A 20219-nucleotide genomic window follows, 5' to 3' on the forward strand; every position below is an offset into this window, starting at 1 on the left:
TATGGTCATGGGGACTGTGTGTGTGTGTGTGTGTGTGTGTGTGTGTGTGTGTGAGTGTGAGAGAGAGATAGTCTTTGAAAGACACAATTGTCCCTACTATTTCAGCTTTTTGAACAGATGAATGGCACCAGACAGATGTGAATACAGTAAATAAAATGTTCATAAGAAATTTCTCCAATGCATGCACACACACACACACACACACACACACAGACACTCTTCTCATTCGTTTTCCACACCATGTATCGATAACTGACCATTCTTTAACTGACGGTTACTGAGGACACACACACACACTGGGATAGGAAGATAAAAGAGCACACTTCCCTTTTTCACGAGTCACATTATTAAATACATATGCATGTACACACAGAAAGAACATGAGTAACATAATGAGTATTCACACATAAACAAGATTTCTTCAGTTAGTAAAGTTTCAGGTGGTTTGACCTGTAAATGTAAACACAAAATAACACGCAACCTGTACCTGTCATTCTCGTTTCAAATGTGAGCACAGACTCTTTTGTCCTTCATTTTTCAAACAAATGGGAGTTTTACGAAAGCCATCATTTGAGTCAATTAAGTGCGACTTTACATATTACCAAGGATGCTGTGGTGCTTGGCTACTCCAGTCACGATCAGGGGAACGTCAACCAAGTAGTGTTCCCAGCAGTGGTTCCCAAAATGTCCCAAAATGTCATAGGCTCAAGTACATTTAAAATAGATACTGGGTTATCAGGTGCACTTGGGGTTTCTCCAAAGGAAACAAGCTGAGGTTCAGATAGGGGAAACAGTTCACGGGCCAAATGAATGAGGTATAACAGGCGTTATACTGAAGAGAGTATGGGGAGGCACCCGTAAGGCCATTCACTGGAGGCTGAAAATCAAACATTGTATGGATTTATAACCCATTGAGATGTAAAATAAATTGTGTTCTGATCAAATAAAACCAAAAAACGATCAACTATTTAGTTAGTTTAGGTTAACTGATTGATGAAATTAAAATACAATTTAAAAATGTTCAATTGTAGAAACACCTTTTAAGAAATTGCAGGTATTTTAATGGGGGCCTGCCATGAAATGTTTGGGAACCACTGCTATACAATTAGTTCATGAACTGTTTGGGAACCACTGCTATACAATTAGTTCATGAACTGTTTGGGAACCACTGCTATACAATTAGTTCATGAACTGTTTGGGAACCACTGCTATACAATTAGTTCATGAACTGTTCAGTCTCAGGGAGGGAATGGGGGGGATTAAGTGCTTCCCTGGAACCACACACCTTAATGCTTTTTTGCTTCTACCGTTGGCCAGGAAAGCATCTTCATCTTCCTGGTCTGGGGGTTGCTATTGGGCTTTGGGCTTCTGTGCGGCGCTCATTCTTAATGGAGCTTCATAAATACATAAAATTGAACTGAATTGAATTCAAAGTGCAAATTTTGTTCTTCAAATTTTTTCTTCATCTTTAAGTGATTTACTTCATTCTTCCTTTTCTTAGAAGGATCTCCATGGCAATACTTTGGGGTTGCGGTCTCTAAGCTCCAGATAGTACAAGGCTCATGATGCTCCAGTCTGCATCATCAGTGGAGTGTATTATGAGAGGGATAGGGGGGCACAGGAGGACCTTTATCTGGAAGTGAAGGTGAGACCAGCATTGTAGTCGAGAGACCAGCAGGGGTCTGCTCTGACCAGCTGAAGGTAAGGGGTGGCTGTGGCCAAGTATACTGGTGGGCTAACACTGGTAAAGGGCCTCTACATACAGACATTGACTTTGACAGGACAAACTGTGTGTTGGGTTTAACACACACGCACACACACACACACACACACACACACATACACACACACACACACACACACACACACACACACACATACACACACACACACACACACAAAAGGTAAAGAGCAATATTTACATGCTGAAGGGTGGTATTTCACACAACATGACTGGTACGTAGATGAGTGTCTTGCTTCTGTTTCCTTGCTGTTAGTAAGAAGTTAGATTTAATTCACCTGCACTGATTGTCTGCCTCTAATGGTTTGTGGTCCTACACCTCAAGACAAGCGCTGTTCACAGCAGCATCAGGCTGGGATGGCTCTCTGCACAGACATGCTTTTGTTTCTGAAACACGTTACCTAAGCGGGTCTAAGTGGGGGGGCTGGAGTCCATTTGAAGTCATCATAAGAGATCAGCTTTTAGTCCTTGTGAGTGTCTTGGTGTGTTCATATGACCAGGAGAAATGTTTGAAGCTAAACTTGGGGCACACGCAAGTAAAGAAAGTGTTTTGTGAGTCTTTGTGTGTGAGAGTGTTAATACGTGTGTGTGTGTGTGTTTATGTATGTATGTATGTATGTGTGTTCCAGGTAACTAGTAATCCCAATGGATCACAAATACTTGTCTGGGGTCTCTTTGGAGATGGGAAGGGGTTGTATTTTTTATAAATAGTTCCAAATTCCATTCCAAGTTCCAAATAGGGCAAATGGACATCTTTTCAGTTCAACTCATTCTTTCTTCTTTCATTCTTTTTTTCCCTCTTTCTCTCTCTCAATCTGTTTTTCCTTCTTCTATTGTGGGGGAGGCACCGGAGTGGGTGGGTGAACAGGCTCAGCCGGAGTGGAGGGCTCTGGAGAAAAAGAGGATTATGGGAAACATTTTAATCTATATTTTTTGGATAAACAGTACATGCATCTCAGGTCCTGGGAATGTGAGGTTTTATGCAGCATCTAGCAATTTTTTTATAATACAGTTCCAGAATGCAAACTTTCAAGTGTGTATGTTTGTGTGTCTACATGAATGCATCTACTCTTTCAATCTATTGTTGTGTATGTTGGTGTGGGTGTGTGTGTGCTGATGTATGTGGGCCTATATTCTAAAGTATTTGTGTGTTGGTATCTTTATGTGTGTGTATTTGTGCCTACACGCGAGTGTATTTGTAAGTCTGCGTGAGCTGTGTGTGTGTATGTGTATTAACTCACCGTGCATAGCAGCAACTGCTGGAGTGTTGCCTGACACAGAGTGGGCGTGTGCTTGAGGTGCAGGGGGCGGGGCTTCGGCAGGTGGGCTTGTAACGGTGGGCGGGGCCGGGCTGGGAACAGGGGGTGGTGGAGCCGGCGTGGTGGCCGTTGCATGGGGTGGGGCAGGGGGATTGCTGGTAGGCACCGTCGCATGCTGCTGGCTCTGCAGCTGCTGGAAGTGCTGTTGACGCGCCCGCATCTCTGCATACTTCAGCTGCTCCATGTGGAAGGACTGACGGTCGGCCAGCAGCTGCTGACGCTGGTACTCCAGCTACAAACACACACACACACACACACACACACACACACACACACACACACACACACACACACATAAACATGAAGACAACTCAACTCACTCTGGCCTGAGGTAGAGCCCTGGATTGACCAGGATTCAGGAGGCTTTTTGCTTTTTACTTAAAAGGGAGTTTTGTACATTTACTCTAGGGGTTTTCAAGTTCAATTCGAAAATGTCTCTACAGTCACAAGAACAATGTTTGGGTACTTCATTCTTGCATACTTGCCATATGTATGTAAAGATACTTGTTTTACTAATACACACGCACAAACACACACACACACACACACACACACACACACACACACACACACATACACACACACACACACACACACACAAACACACACGGTCCCTCACCGCCTCTCTCTCACGATCCATGATGGTCTCAAGCTCCTCAAAGTGCCTTAGTTTGATCTCCAGTTTCTTCATCTGAGTCTCCACCAGTAGGGCTACCAGAGATTTGATCTTCCTCTCCTCCACGGCCGCCAGGTGCTACACATACCACAGGAGACAACATTCAAATAGGCAAATCATGCTCAGCAGCTGGTTAACACCAAGGCCACCATTATTGGTCTATATTCCACAAATCATACATTATACCCTAGAGGTTTATTGGTTATTTGTGGACAAGTATTAATCTGTGATTATGAAGTGTGCCGTGCACCAATGCAAAGCTCTTCAAGAGGGAATGTCAGGGCACCTTAACATTGACTTCCTCTGTTTGCAATTATTAGTTCGAGAGTCTGACTGGAGAAAAAGTCGAACACAGTTACGTTTCTGCACAGGGTCATGTCAAGGTCATGTCTCTTCAAAGGTACCCAAGATCATTGTCCTATGTTCTACTATTACAGATTGTTAATTGTGAAAATAAATAAGGGGTTGTATTTTAAAAGCCAAGAGGTGAAAATTAGAGGTTGGAGTCAGTAGAGGACTAAACACATTTGAATTTTTGTTTCTATTTAAAATGGGCAAGATTTGAAACTCTACATAGGCATGGTTCCATAATGGTGTAATGTAATCATACCCTTAGTCTCTGTGTCTGTCTCTCTGTCTGTATGTCTCTCTCTCTCTCTCTCTCTCTCTCACACACACACACACATACACACACCTTGGCCTTGACGGCGGCAGCAGCAAGGGCAGAGGCAGCAGCGGTGGCCAGGTTGCCCTCCCCCACGTCTCTTTCCACTTTCGCTTTTCTTTCTCCTTCGCTCTCTCCATCCTTATGGCCCTCCTCCAGCGGATTCTTATTCTCTTGGTCTTTGTCACCTTCGCCTGCTCAAAAACCATATGAGCGTTAACATCACTGCATGTGCATGCAATACAAAGGTGATTTATATTTTTACTACAGAACTACAATGTACAAATAGATACCTCACAGCTCTACAATGTACAAGTATACATCTCACAGCTGTACAATGTACAAATATATACCTCACAGCTCCTCAATGTACAAATATATCTCACACAGCACTACAATGTATAAATATATATCTCACAGCTCTACAATGTACAAATACATATTTTACAGTTACCATTAGTCACCATTAGTGAAGTCTCACCCAGTTAAGTTATACCTGCACATTAGTAAGTATTAATATGTGCAATAGTGTGTAAGTAATACATGCTCATTGGTGTGTACATAATATATGTACATTAGTGTGTAAGTAATATATGTACATTAGTGAGGTCTCATCCAGTTAAGTTATATACTGTATGTACGTAAGTGTGTAAGTTATATCTGCACATTAATAAGGTCTCACAGAGTTAACTTATATCTGTATATTAGTGTGTAAGTTATACATGTGCATTAGTGGGTAAGTTATATCTGTACATTAGTGAGGTCTCACACAGTGAACTTACTGTATATCTGTATATTAGTGTGTAAGTTATACATGTGCATTAGTGTGTAAGTTATATCTGTACATTAGTGAGGTCTCACACAGTTAACTTATATCTGTATATTAGTGTATAAGTTATACATGTGCATTAGTGTGTAAGTTATATTTGCACATTAATAAGGTCTCACACAGTTAACTTATATCTGTATATTAGTGTATAAGTTATACATGTGCATTAGTGTGTAAGTTATATCTTCACATTAATAAGGTCTCACACAGTTAACTTACTGTATATCTGTATATTAGTGTATAAGTTATACATGTGCATTAGTGTGTAAGTTATATCTGCACATTAACAAGGTCTCACATAGTTATCTTACTGTATATCTGTATATTAGTGTGTAAGTTATACATGTGCTTTAGTGTGTAAGTTATATCTGTACATTAGTGAGGTCTCACACAGTTAACTTACTGTATATCTGTATATTAGTGTATAAGTTATACATGTGCATTAGTGTGTAAGTTATATCTGCACATTAACAAGGTCTCACATAGTTATCTTACTGTATATCTGTATATTAGTGTGTAAGTTATACATGTGCATTAGTGTGTAAGTTATATCTGCACATTAACAAGGTCTCACACAGTTAACTTTCTGTATATCTGTATATTAGTGTGTAAGTTATATCTGTACGTTAGTGTGCATTACATGTGCATTAGTGTGTAAGTGATACACGTGCATTAGTGTGTAAGTTATATCTGTGCATTAGTGAGGTCTCACCAAGTTCTGTGTCTGGCTTCTCTGTCTCTCTCTCAGTCTCTCCGTCCCTTGCTCTCTCCTCCTCTTTTTTGGCACCATCTCCTTTGTCCTCTTCCTCAACCATTTCTTCTTTACTCTCCTTCAAATTCATAAAGACACACACACGCACACACAGACATGGTTGTTTCTCTGTTAACAAAGATGAGAGAAGAGGATATACATATCGAGAACCTGAACAAACACAAAATGGCTCATTCATTGTTGGCAAAGCTCAAGGCAGAGTACACACACACACACACACACACACACACAAACACACACACACACACACACACACACACACACACATGAACACATGAACACACACACCTTGTTTTCCTTCTTGTCCTCACTGGGCTGGCTTTCCCCTTTACTCTCCTCACTGGTCTCCTCTGCTAGTACACACACATAAAAAACACCAACATTGCCATCATCATCATCATCATCATCATAATCATCATCCTCATTATCATCATCACCATGATCATCATCACCCTCAATAACATCATCAGCATCACCATCATCATCACAAACAGACACACACATTAGTCATTAGTAGTAATACTAATGATTGTATAATGGTAAGGTTATTGAGGATCTGAGCCAATCCCTTGCCCTCTGACCTGGTTTGTCTGCGTCCTCCAGGCCGGTGCCAGCGATGCCGCTACCCTCCAGACCGTAGAGCGGGTCAGGTCGCCCGCTGGACCGCGCCGCATCCTCTACCCGCCTCACATGCGCCTCCACCAGAGCAGCGGGCACCTCCTCCTTCATGCGAGAGAACTCCTCTGATGAAGTGGCAAGAGAAGAGGGAGACGATATATGAGGCTGATGTGCGGAGAATATAGTATATCACAGCAATATCTAATACAAGACTAGCTGGGGTTTTATATATTACAGTTACCAGTAAGCATGATTTGTATAAAACTCCATCCATCTATTTGAGAATACTAAACAGCACTTTAAACGAGATATAAATCTCAAGTGTGTGTTTGCTAGTGCAAAAGGTCCTTTCTAGTATGTGTGTGTACATATATCAGTGTCTCCTGTAAGTGTGCGTATCAGTGTTTCATGGTCCTAACGTGTGTGTCAGTGTTTCATGGTCCTACCATGTGTGTGTGAGTGTCTGTGTTTTGTGGCCCCACCAAGTGTCTGAGTGAGTGTGTTTAGTGGTCCTCTACAGAGTATGAGTGTGTGCCTCAGAGTGTGTGTGTCGGTGTGTGTGTTTCATTGCCCTACCGAGTGCTGATTTGGCTGCGGCGGAGGCGACTCGCGGGTCGACCACGGAGGCGAGGAAGGCGACAGTGCTCATGACAGGGTTTCCTGATTGGCTGAAGGGCACGGGCTGGCAGGCCAGTGGCCCAAGCGGAGCCCCCTCCTCCAGGTACGGGTCCTCTATGGGCAGACGCAGGAAGTGCAGGATGCACTCGTCCTGGGTGCGGCTGCCCACGTGCTCCGAGACCTTATTCCAGTCGTCCTTATACATCTCCAGTCCCTGGGGGGAAATAAGACGCACACATCAGCTAATGAGAAACTAGGTGTGGCTTCACCTGTGCCTTAGGGGTAGGTGAGAAGCGTTGAGTATTATATTGTTCATATTGTTTAGAAATGCTGAATGGGTGTGTTTCATGTGTGCTTATCTGTGTGAGGGTGAGTGTGTGCGTGCGAACGTGCATGCATGCGTGCGTGCACATGTGTGGGTTACCTCCAAGAGCAGCAGTGTTTCCTGTTCTGTCCAGTCCCGTGTGGCACTTGCTGGATTCTTATTCTGAAAAAAATAAAATAAAAAGAGGGAATCAACTACAAAAACAACGTTCAGACTAGGAGTATCATCATCATTCAATCCATGTGCGAGATCCACCTCCTCATATTCAAACTCAAAGTTCCCTTCAACTAGTTCCAAAGTTCCAAAGTGATTTTCTGCATTCCCTTTGGTTTTAGGTGTGGAGGTTCTCCCTCCTCTGCCACATACTTTACTGGGGCCAGTCTTCTTGTAGATGTCTGTCCTCAGGCCGAAGTTCTGCAGGTCAGCTGGCTTATCCTTCACCTTCTCTGGGAAAGACAACAACTGCTGCGGGGTGGCAGCCTGCAGGGAGAGAGAGTCAAGGAGAGTGTGTATCAATCAATCAATCAATCAATCAATCATTTTATTTGATCAAGAGAGACAGTGTACATTCCTGAACAGTAAAATGTAAATGTGCCCATATATAGCCAAAAGGCTAGTTTCCAATGGCAGTCCCCCTGCCAGAGTGAACAAAGGCTATACAATCTAAAAAAGGCATTAACTTATATATCAAACATAACATTGACAATATATCAAAAATAAAATAAAATAAAATCCAAATACACAGCTCCACTTAGTCCTTAACCATGGGTAGAAGGGAAAGAACAATGGGTATACAAACAAGTGGTAAACAAAAATAATTCTACTGCTTACCCACTAATGATCACATTTTTGGTTATTTATCAACCATGTTTTCAGATTTATTTTAAAGCAGTTGAATGAGGTTGATTATCTAATGTTCTGTGTACATGACTGTATTCACTATGTGTGAATGTGAGTGAATTTGAGTGTGCATCTGTGTCACCTCTGGGCACTTGTGCCACAGGCTGGATTGTGCACCTTTGCATATGTACTGTATCTGTGTAAATGACTGTGTAACTGTATGTGGGTGTGTGTGTGTGTGCCTGCGTGTGTGTGTGTGTGAGTGTGTGAGTGTGCGTCCGTGTGTCTGTCTGTCTGTCTCTGTGTATGTGCGCGCATGTGAGTGTGTATATGTGCACATGTGTGTGTTGGTGTGTGTGTGTGTACCTGTGCCTGTGTCTTGGGCTGCAGTGGTATCAGGCTGGACGGGGTGTCCGCCAGCACCTGGAAGTGGGAGGTGGGAGGGGGGCCCATGGGGGTGGGTCGGCTCTCGGAGTCCACCTGGTAGTTGATCAGCCCCCACTGCTCTAGAAACGCATGAACCCTACACACAGACGTGCACACACACACACACACACACACACACACACACACACACACACACACACACACACACACACACACACACACAGACAGATGCACACAAACACACACACACACACACAGACGCACACACACACACACACGCACACACGCACCCACAAACCCCCCCACACACACATAATTTACGTTTACGTTTCATTTATTTAGCAGACACTCAACCAAAGCAACTTAATGCACATCTAAGGTATATATTTTATCATTATGCACACTGCACACTGGGAAACATCACACACTTTTGAAATCACAAGAAAACACACATCGAAACACCTTTAACTGAGTAATCTGAAGCTCAAAGAAGACCTGCAGTTCTTCTTGCTTACCTCATGATGGCGCACACATCTCCAGCCAGATTCCTACGGCACGCTGTAGAGGTCAAATACTCTTGGGGGTTCAGCCGGTATGTGTCTATCATGAAGTTGCGATATGCCAGGTAGCTGGAGTTTAAGATGAGAACATTGTGAATAAGAAGCATGGCTGTGAGAGTAGTTCTTTGTTCCAAAGGGACAAAGTACACAGCTGTGTATTGGATTTTACTTACATTTCAGGTGTCTTGGACTTGTTCTTGCCGTTAAAAAATTCAGGGAGAGCTCTACGCTCTATGGCATGAACACTGAGAGAGACAGGAAGATAGAGAGAGGAGAGGAAGAGAGAGAGAAAAAGAGGTGAGTTGAGCCGTGGAAGACAGCTTTTACAGCAAGAGACGCCCTTTCTTATCATTTAGCATCTATATGAAAAACAGGAAAACCATACAAAACGTTTACCCTACGTACATCCCCACCTACCAGGGAAGTGCACAGGAATTTTGAAGGGTAGTTGCTCTACCCTGGAAAAAAGGGGCAACACCTTAATCTTTGTCAACGCCGTGCCACGCCCCCATCCCCTGAACGTGTATTCTGCAATTATTTTATCTAGGCATACATGAAGTTCTGCAACCGTAATATATATATTTCCTTCGGAGGGGCAACTTCAGTCGAGGAGGGCAAATGAGCAGTTGCCCGAACAACCTTAACCCTTATCCTGTGCACGTCCCAGCCACCTACAGTACCTCATAAAAGCATGGCTAGGGATTAATACATAAAATAGAAACCCTATTTTAAAACCACATCAAAGGCTACTTCAAAATAAAGTGTAGTGACAGTTCAGCAGCTTCTTGTTCCAGTGGTCACCTGTTGTAGTCGAACCAGGCTGCGTAGCTGGGGATAATAATGTGGTGCGTTTGCTCTGTGACGTTATCCTCATGCAAGTCAGCGCCCTTCACTGGCTCTCCTTTAACACTGGGGGAACCCTCCTCTTCCTCCTACACACAAACACACACAAACACACACACACACACACACACACATATTCAAACAAGAAAACACAGATACACACACACACACACACTCACACACACAGATACACAAACAAACACACACACACACACACACACACACACACACACACACACAGGAGACAAACAAAAGTTGGTTAATTTAAAAAAAATATATTTTTTTTTTACTCCTAATGGCAATCTGAATGGTTGCACAGCTGATGGCCACTCCATCAATGGGCAATCTACACCAGATAGAGGCCACACGGCCACACAGCCACACACACACACACAGACACACAAAGACACACAAGAACACACACACACACTCAAACTCACACACACGCACAAACACTTGCACACACAGGTACACACACTCACACGCAGGCACACACACTTGCACACACACATAAACACACACACACATTAAGGCCAGAGCCACAGACTCAACTGCTATCTCTCAAGGCAACGGCTACATTAGAAAACGGAAGACGTCCATAAATTGATTTTTAAATGCTGGGACATAACTTATTAATAAGCGGAAGACCATTCAGGCTTTTTGTCTGATGAGGACCCAGTGGATTACAATGGTAATAATAAGATAATAAAGCAACATGCAAAATTAATGTGCAGACAGGGACTCTTTTCACAGGACTTCTAGAAAGCCATGGGGACACTGTACTTATCCAACAGTGCTGATGTGTGCACCCAAACATGATGTAGAAAGATTACCTTGCCTACTGTTTCCATGGATTCATCTTCTTGTTCATCTGTGTAGTTTAAAGAAAGCGAGAGATAAAGGAGAAAGGGTCAAATTGCAGCCTCATAAGAGTTAAGATGTGAAAATGTATTTACATGTGCCTGTCTTAAAGGCACAATATGCAACAATTATGCTTCAGGATTAGGGTTAGGATAAGCAGTTTAACCTTAAAATAACAGCTTAAAAAAAATTGGGGCGCTACAATGACTTTTAATGTGGAGAATTGCGTCCGTGCCAATGGCATAGCAGGGTCGATAGGCATATAACTGCCTTCTGTAGTTTTGCCTGCCGATGCCCGCCGACCTGTCTTTGATTACCTTCTGCTGATCTAGTAAGTAGCTTATTTGCCGTCTTGCTTAGTCTTGTGTTGCACATGATTGATGTTTGACTGTGTAAGGACAGTCGTTGAGTAATTAGTTTGTCATAATGTCAAAGTCAGCACATTTCAAGAGATTTCGTTAGTTTTAGTTGCTAGCATACCTTTAGCGAATAGCTATTAATCCTTAATGCACCTTTAACAGCATGAAAGCAAGCTGGGTAATTTCAACCTCTGAGATCATTTAGATGCCATCAAAGACACTAAGGAGAAGAATGGTCTTTTATTGTGTGTGTGTGTGTGTGTGTGTGTGTGTGTGTGTGTGTGTGTGTGTGTTTGGCGCACGTGTGTGTGTTACCTGTCTTAGGAGCAGCGCTGTCCTCAGTGGGAGGGGTGGGTGACGGCTCGTCTGCCTCTTTGCTGCCCTCGTCCTGCTCCTCCTCTCTCTGCCCTCGCTTTGACTTGGTGTAGGGGGTCGTGGGTCTGAGACACACACACACACACACACACACACACACACACACATACACACACACAAAACAAAAAGTGTGGTTCACAAAACAGTAGGTAAAACAACAATATACCGGTACGAGACTTAAACTGTACTGCAGCCCTAATAATGAGGCAAGCAGTTGTCTTCTTCACACCAAGAACACATTTGTATCTGTTGTCATACAGTAATACTGTAGATACCATTATCATGTGTAGAAAATTGTGTCAGTTGTACAGTGTTAGTGTTAGTGTTGTTGTGTAACAAGCAGCTGACTTGACCTGGGCAATGCAAGATGCATATGGTAAGTCACTTTGGATAAAAGTGTCTGCAAGGTACCAGACCTTTGATGTAGTTGCATTTTTGGGTCACTTAGTATTATTGATAGCCCATGACTTACATACACAGCAGTAATAGTGGGAACATTTATTCAGGAACAACTACATCTATATTTGTCTTTCAATCATGCACATTTCAATGCAAATGCTGTTTTACCATTTTATTACCATTTTGTAAAGTAAGTCATAATAAGCCATCTTATTTCAAGTGTATAGTTTAATTTGTCTATCAAAATACAGCATATTCCCATCAATCTACATTCTGTGAGGTTTTGAACTGAAAGTGACCTGTTTTGAACACAGTATCTAAATGTCTGCAAGAATGGCTGTAGTTGCACAGATTTTTGCTGGTGGTGAACATTGACTGAGACAGGTATCCATGAATTTCAGAAGAAGTGGTTATTGAATGCATTTAGTATCTATGCAATGGAAAAATATCCACAGTTTGGTTCACATAGTCTACTGATATTGTGAATGTCTGAGGTATTTTGAAAAAAGTGGACATGGTATTGAGTGTGAAAATGATTGGAAAAAAATGTAATACGTTGACTTTACATTTACAATTACATTTACATTTACATTTACATTTGACGTCCAAAGTGACGTACAAGGCAGTCAAGCTAAGAGCAATAAAACCTGGTGTAACAATAAATACTGCTTTTTTTTTTCAAGAAATAGAAAACGACATAGAAAGAAAAAGAAGTGAGGGACTGTCACTGCTTAAGTGCAAGTTAAGCCAAGGTGCCAGTTAGGAAGTGAGGTGCTCTCTGAAGAGTTGGGTCTTCAAGAGCTTCTTGAAGGTAGAGAGGGACGGCCCTGTTCTGGTAGTGCTAGGCAGTTCATTCCACCAACATGGAACTACAACTGAGAATAGTCTGGATTGCCGTGCTTGCACAGGCAGCAGTGCCAGGTGCCGCTCACTAGAAGAACGCAGCGTCTTAATGTTCTGTATATGTGTCATAGTCAGGGCCGGATCTACCATTAGGGCCCACGGCACAGTGTGCATGTGTGTATATGCATGTGAGTGTGTGTTTGTGTGTATGTGAGCACCTCACCCTTTTTTAGTGTTTTTCTTCTTGCTCTCCTGAGAAGGCGGGGCAGGGGAGGGTGAACGCGAGCGTTTCCTCTTCTTGGCGTTTCCAGCCTTCTTATCCCTGCGGTCGTCAGGGGTGGACACCTCGTCCGTCAGCGTCTTAGCAGAGATCCTCTTCCTCTTCGTCCCCCCCTCGCTCACCTCGTAGTCTTCCTCAGTCATCCACTCATTATACTGGTCCAGATCCAGGATCCATTTAGCGTGAACCTGGTAGAGACAGAGCGGTGTTAGACACGCACACACACTAAAACACACACAGACAGACACACACACAGACACACACAGACTCTCACACACACACAAACACAGACACACACACACACACACACACACACACACACACACACACACACACACACACACACACACACACACACACACACACACACACACACACACACACATATAACAAATATGATAGTGCTTCTGTTTTGTGCAGAGTCTTATGTCACTTGATAAAATTGTTTTGGGAAGCAGTTGAAGATTGGAGCTAACCTTCCTGGGTTTCTCTGGGGTAGGGGGGTCTTCCACAGCAGCCTCTATCTCATTAGCTGGGATCCATGTGTCATAGCTGAAGAGGTAAAGACAGGTGTGTGAGAAAAAATGTGTGCCTGTACGTATGAGTGTGTGTGGTTGGTGTGTGAGGGAGAGTGTGTGTGTGTGTGTGTGTGTGTGTGTGTGTGTGTGTGTGTGTGTGTGTGTGTGTGTGTGTGTGTGTGTGTGTGTGTGTGTGTGTGTGCGTGTGCGTGAGAGAATGTGTCTGTACATGTGTGTGTGTGACTTTGTGTGTGAGAGAGTGTGTATGTGTCTTTAGTTTGTGTGTTTTACCTGTCTGGCCAGTATCCCCAGTGGAGCAGCACCTGTTTGTCTCTCTTCATCACCGGCCGAACCCACTCCTCTGCATTCAACCAGACACACACACACACACACACACTTGACTTAATTATTTTGCATGAATCAACAACATGTGAAATGTGAAAAAGAGATAGAAAATGGTAAATAGAGAGAGAGAGACAGAGAGAGAGAGAGAGAGAGAGAGAGAGAGAGGTGTGCTCACCCTCTTCCAGACTGGGTGGGATTGGGACGACAACATGAGAACCGGATGCCTTATCTTCAGTCAAAGACCCCTGAACAACACACGAACACACGAACACACACACACACACACACACACACACACACACACACACACACACACACACACACACACACACACACACACACACACAGAGACATGCATACAAACACACACGCACACACACACATGCGTTACACATTATCCTAGAGTCAATTACATTTTAACATTATTTACTATAATGTATTTACTAGGGCCGGGACTCGATTAAAAAAAATAATCTAATTAATCAGAGGCTTTGTAATTAATTAATCGAAATTAATCGCATTTTAATCGCATATAAATATTTGACCTGAGAACAGTGAGAAGTAATTTTTCACATGGATTTTTAGTATACCATTGAATAATGACTGAATACATAAGCTTAAGCAACAAAAATATTGTTTATTTTTGTTCAAGTCCAACAGACCAGTGCAATTTTTGCCATTAAGTGTACCAATACCATATTTAGAAATGTAGTACATTTCAAAATTCAGGTAGCCTATAGATAGGTAGACCGTCTGTAAACTATAAATATAAACTTTGGGTTTTTAAGTAAAACACAATACTTTCAAGTACATTCAGAACATTGGAAACCATGACTGTTAGAAAACATCTCTGGTGGAGTGTGGGTTGTGTGTGGGTAATACCCGGAGTCAGGCTTAACGTCCACGCTAGCTGCTACATGTTTTGCATTGAGGTGATACTCGATGTGCAGCGGTGATATGCGAATTCCTTGTTGCATAGCTTGCACTGAACCATGTTCTTATCGACGCCTCCATCCGTTCGTTTTTTGTAACAAAATGTCCCATCCAACGCGGTCTCATCAGCTTCTTTGTTCATGTTCACTGTGCCACTGTGGTTTGTAGTTCAACTTGTTTGAACCGAATTTATGCGCGTTAGTTGGTGCACCAGTATAATCGGTCCGTCCGAAACTCTCTCAGTGAGAAACGTTCCGCGGTTCAAAAATAGATAGGATTAAAATGCGTCAATTTTTTTAACGCGTTCATTTTTGTGTAATTAATTAATCTTAATTAACGCGTTAAAGTCCCGGCCCTAGTATTTACATGACTTGTGAAGCTGAAAGAAGTATTATCAGTAACACGCACATCTAGCCCAAAGACCAAAATAGAGGGAAATATTTCCTTACATACCTGATGCCTCTTGATGATATCCTTCAGTTTGACCAGCAGCTTAGGCTCAATTTCTGAACTAAGGTAGATTACAGGCCGTGATAGACAATTATTCTTCAGAGAGAGAGGGGGGGGGGGGGGGGGGGGGGGGAGATTGAGAGAGAGAGAGAGAGAGGTGTTATTCTGAATACATGATATAAAAATAATAGAATCTCATAGTATGTACACACTTACTCACTCACACACAAACACACACACACTTTCACACTCACACACAGCACACTTACCTGCACCAACGATTTTTCAATGGTCATGAACATCTCCACGTTCCGGTCCATTCTAGAAGGATTCTGGAAGTCAAACCTGCGCCTGAGGAGACAGGAAAACCTCAGCATCATGACATATCACAACTAGATAGAGTTTATGTAAATAATAATAATAATAATTCATTTTATTTTTAAAGCACTTTTCATTCAAAGGAATCTCAGAGTATGTGTGTGAGTTTGTGTGTGTGTGTTGTAGATGTACCATCCTTGGTCACTCTTGAACTTGTAGGCTGAAGCCAATATGTGGCAGAGGGCTCCGCCGGGCTTAAAGTCAAGAAAGGTCTTCATCTACATGATGGAGTGATAGAGAAAGAAACCATAAAGACAAATAAAAAAGAGACAAGGGAGAGAGGAAGAAAGGGCCAGGTGTTGCTTGTCAAATTATGTCAGGAGGTATGTGCCACATAATACACAAATCATCACCTAAAACTGTTACAGGCACACTGACTGTTAACTGTTTATGTGTGTGTGTGTGTGTGTCAGCGGTGCAGGTGGGAGTTTTGAACTGGGGGGGATGCTAACATTTTTTAAACGTTATTTACTGATGATTGTCGCCTTACGTAGTGAGAGTGGTGGGGACGGATCAGGGTCACTATGAATCTGGGGGGGTCCCTAGTGCTATCTGCGCCCCTGGTGTGTGTGTGTGTGTGTGTGTGTGTGTCTGTGTGTGTGTGTGTGTTTGTTTGTATGTGTGTGTGTGTGTGTGTGTGTGTGTGTGTGTGTGTGTGTGTGTGTGTGTGTGTGTGTGTGTGTGTGTGTGTGTGTGTGTGTGTGTGTGTGTTTGTTTGTGTGTGTGTGTGTGTGTGTGTGTGTGTGTGTGTGTGTGTGTGTGTGTGTGTGTGTGTGTGTGTGTGTGTAATGTGTGTACTAATAAAGACCCTTCCTGCCATCCTGCAGAGCTTGTTTGTAGCCTTCGAGTGTGTCTTACACAGATGTGTGTATATGTGTTTTCCAGTAGCACACGTGTGGGAGTGTGTGTGACACCAACCTGTGTGTTTGTCGAGAGTGCATGTGTTTAAATGTGCGTTACACCAACAAGTATGTGTGTTTGCCAGTAGTTTCAGTGTTTGAGTGTGTGTACCACCAACATGTTTGTGTGTAAGTATGTATGTGTGTTTACCGGTAATTTGGTCAGGGGGGGATTGCTGACATGGCGCCCGAACACCTCCTCCTGGAACTGCAGGAGCTGGACCACCAGGCTGGACAGAGACTTATTGGTAGGAGGCTCTGCCTGGATGTACTGTGGGAAGAGGAAGGAACAGAGAAACAGGTTTTAAACAGAAAGGTAGGAGAGAAGAACAGGAGTGATGGAATGAGAAAGCTCAATCAGCAAAAACGTGTGTAGACTAGGGTCATTGCTGTTTTCTAAGGGCACAAGTGATCCTGGACCACCACACAGAGCTCGGGAAAATGAAAGGAAATAACTTCCTCACTTCCTCAACTTAACATCCTTACTTCCTTAATAAATCCTGGCACTTCTCTATCACATTCCTACAAGGTCTTGGTATTGTGAAGCAACTGTCATATTTATCAGGTTGTCATTTTTGTGAAAGACATAACTGCTAGTACCACTCAGGCATTTCTACATTTCCTTCCATTTTATGTCCTTAATGTACTTCTAGTCATGCCTTTCATGGTTTTGCAGATGTTCATTTAAGACACTTTGGGTAATATGTGTGTATGTTTACACAGACAATATAATTAGGATGATCTCAGAATATCGAAATAAAATATAGTCCAAAGTAAAACTTATTGAGAAATCCTCACAGACATACAACAATGAAGGGCAGGCCGGTGAACATGCTGGGGTTTAAAAGAGATGGTGGATATCAATTTCTAACGTTTATTTTCTCATTAAAGAGCCCTGGAATAGCACACAGCCTCTCCATGTAAGGCCAGGTGTAGCCTTGGGGTAGGCTACATCTAAAATCTTTCCCAATCGGCATTGGTTTTCAAACTTGAACGAGTTACATTTCTTAGCGTTACAACCGTCTGACTGATTCAAGTCTGTGTTTCACTAAATCCCTTAATAAGCCATTTTCCTGTACCCTGAACACATATTAGAAAAGCACTATAAATTAAAAATGTAGCCTAATCTTTCAAACCCATTCATTCTGAAGTACATAAAATGTACAGAGTGTAAATGTAAGTGGTCCGTGGCGCTTTGGCATTGCACCAAATAATGTAACCGCTTTGAGGCTGCTGTCTGTTCACCGGGCTACCTGGTAACAACCTTTTCACCATTATGAGGAATCATTTTTACATTTACCGAGGATCGAATCCAAAAATCCATATAGTATAAATGAAACGAAAAACGATGCTATTGCTATCACAGCAAGGACAGCCCGTTCTTTTGCTGAACTAAGACTGGGATCATGCATTTCCATTTACCGGCGCATTTGCACAAACTTTACATTTAAATAACCTATAGGTCTAGGTCTTACATTGGATATGGATAGCAAAGAAGGGAAACGCTGTTCTGTTAATGAACTGCTTTTACTAGCGGCAAACACAAACATGAATACTGACAATGTAGCCTTCAAGACAATGTGAAACCTATCCGTGAATAGCTCACTATTTTTTAATTATTAAAACAAATTTTACTCATTGCTCTGCGAAAAAACAAAAACGTTTCTTCCGCTACATGGAGAAGGTTGGAAAACGAAAAGAACTGAGATGTGCACACACACAAATCATTTGTATTGCCATTCGTAGTTTACATTTGCGTGCCGAGGTGGGAGAAGAAGAACACGGCCTTTTGCACATCTGGATTCATGTAGGCTACTTGCGCCATCCATGCTATCCAGAGACATCTGAGCTCGCACCGTTAGCAGCTAGCCCATTCCTTCAACGGAATCGAGGCCATTATTCTCATTATCGACAAAACGTTTTCTCTCAAATACAAACACGCTTGGCAAGCCATATGTTTTCTCGTGTACGTGAATGTGTCTGACGGGAAGAGAAGGAGAGATAGGGAGAGAGCGTCACCCCGGCCGCTTTTGCATACAGTTCCCTGCACCGTCTATTGTTTCCGTCTGGTTTGTAGACTGAACAGCTGGACTGGCTTCCCATCCTACCCTCCCTTTCAGCATCGCAAATCCGCCTTCCCTCTACCTTTTCAGTGCGCTCTTTCCCATGAAAGCTTCCCTTCTTCCCTGGCTAAATTAAATAAAAAACCTACACGTTACCTTTTTATAATTCTTTCCCAACCAGACGCGGACATTGTCGAACTGCGAGACAGTGTCAGAAGCTTCGAAATATTTTACGTTCGGGCCTCCGTCTTTCTTCCGTACCGCCATCTTTGATGCAGACGAAATTCGAATTTGTGCGCCCCCTTGTGTTATGTAATGCCTTGCATAGACATCCTCAGACATAATGCAATGCCAATGGAGCAGAGAGAAACGACTGCCATTTGGCTCATAGGCGGAACACATGTGTGTAAACCTGCTTTCATTTGTGTAAGCTTTCTAATGCCTACATTTTCTAATAGCAGACCCATCTATTTACTCCTGTTCTAAAGACACTCGCCACTCTCCCCTCGAGTGTAAGGATACCACATTGTGTCATTATGTATGAAGAGCAGAAAGTGAGATATGAAGATGAAACAGGGCCCATGTTGCTAATATTTGGTCTGGAAAAATAAATAATAGAGTTCTGAGAGCTTTATTTATTTTACACATTTAAAGTGTATGTACATCCTAAAATGTGTGTGTGTGTTTTTTTTTTTTTTAGCTGTAAACTAAATTATATGACTGAACTGTGATGAAACACACTAATTCTACCACTAATGCAGAAAAAATGCATTTTATGGGTTGAAGATAGCTCAGTATCATCTACTGTTTAAAATCACCCCGAACGGATGGTGATGTATCTATTTCCAAAATATGCCAAATGGGTAGCCCACCTCCCCTAGCCCCCGCCTGTGAGTGTGGGTCTCATTTACATTTGCTGATCGAGACTCATCATTTACAGACGTTTATGGCCGCTGGGGTAACTTATTCTTTAAATTACACATTTACTCTAACAATCCAGTGAGTTGGACCTAAATTGGTCTACATCCCACACATGTAAATGGCAACACAAATCTTTGGGATGTAATGAAGTAAACAACATTGTGGTAGGTATTTTATGTTTTTCCCCTTGTCAAAATGCTCACACAGAGTTGAAATAGCAAAACCCCATCCTGTGTAGAGAAATTACATAAAATTGATCTTGAGGAAAAGCCAGTCACTTAGAACTACTTTAACTGCTTATTATTATAGTAGACTAGCAACTCACTGATTTCTGTGCCAATGTAGCAATGTGGGCAACAGGACGCTAGAGATGAAGCTTAGACCTGTGGGTGCTATCTGTTGC

General features: G+C 42.5%; 1 protein-coding gene across 1 annotated transcript; it reads right to left on the reverse strand.

Annotated features, from left to right (window-relative positions):
- Positions 1 to 1992: 1992 nt before the first annotated feature.
- Positions 1993 to 19177, reverse strand: smarcc2 (SWI/SNF related BAF chromatin remodeling complex subunit C2). The gene is made up of 25 exons (XM_080846811.1): positions 19052 to 19177; positions 16984 to 17103; positions 16066 to 16151; positions 15825 to 15906; positions 15559 to 15651; positions 14348 to 14417; positions 14119 to 14188; positions 13786 to 13861; positions 13253 to 13497; positions 11728 to 11852; positions 11026 to 11063; positions 10151 to 10281; positions 9523 to 9594; positions 9305 to 9418; positions 8769 to 8925; positions 7818 to 8042; positions 7662 to 7724; positions 7196 to 7451; positions 6583 to 6744; positions 6290 to 6354; positions 5942 to 6059; positions 4431 to 4594; positions 3680 to 3814; positions 2983 to 3292; positions 1993 to 2630 (listed from the first exon to the last, which is right to left on the reverse strand). Exons 1-25 carry the CDS (start codon positions 19160 to 19162, stop codon positions 2572 to 2574), a joined length of 3147 nt encoding a protein of 1048 aa, XP_080702937.1. The 5' UTR covers positions 19163 to 19177; the 3' UTR covers positions 1993 to 2571.
- Between the last annotated feature and the right edge of the window lie 1042 nt (positions 19178 to 20219).

Source organism: Sprattus sprattus, assembly GCF_963457725.1.
Source record: "Sprattus sprattus genome assembly, chromosome: 10".
Taxonomy (NCBI): domain Eukaryota; kingdom Metazoa; phylum Chordata; class Actinopteri; order Clupeiformes; family Clupeidae; genus Sprattus; species Sprattus sprattus.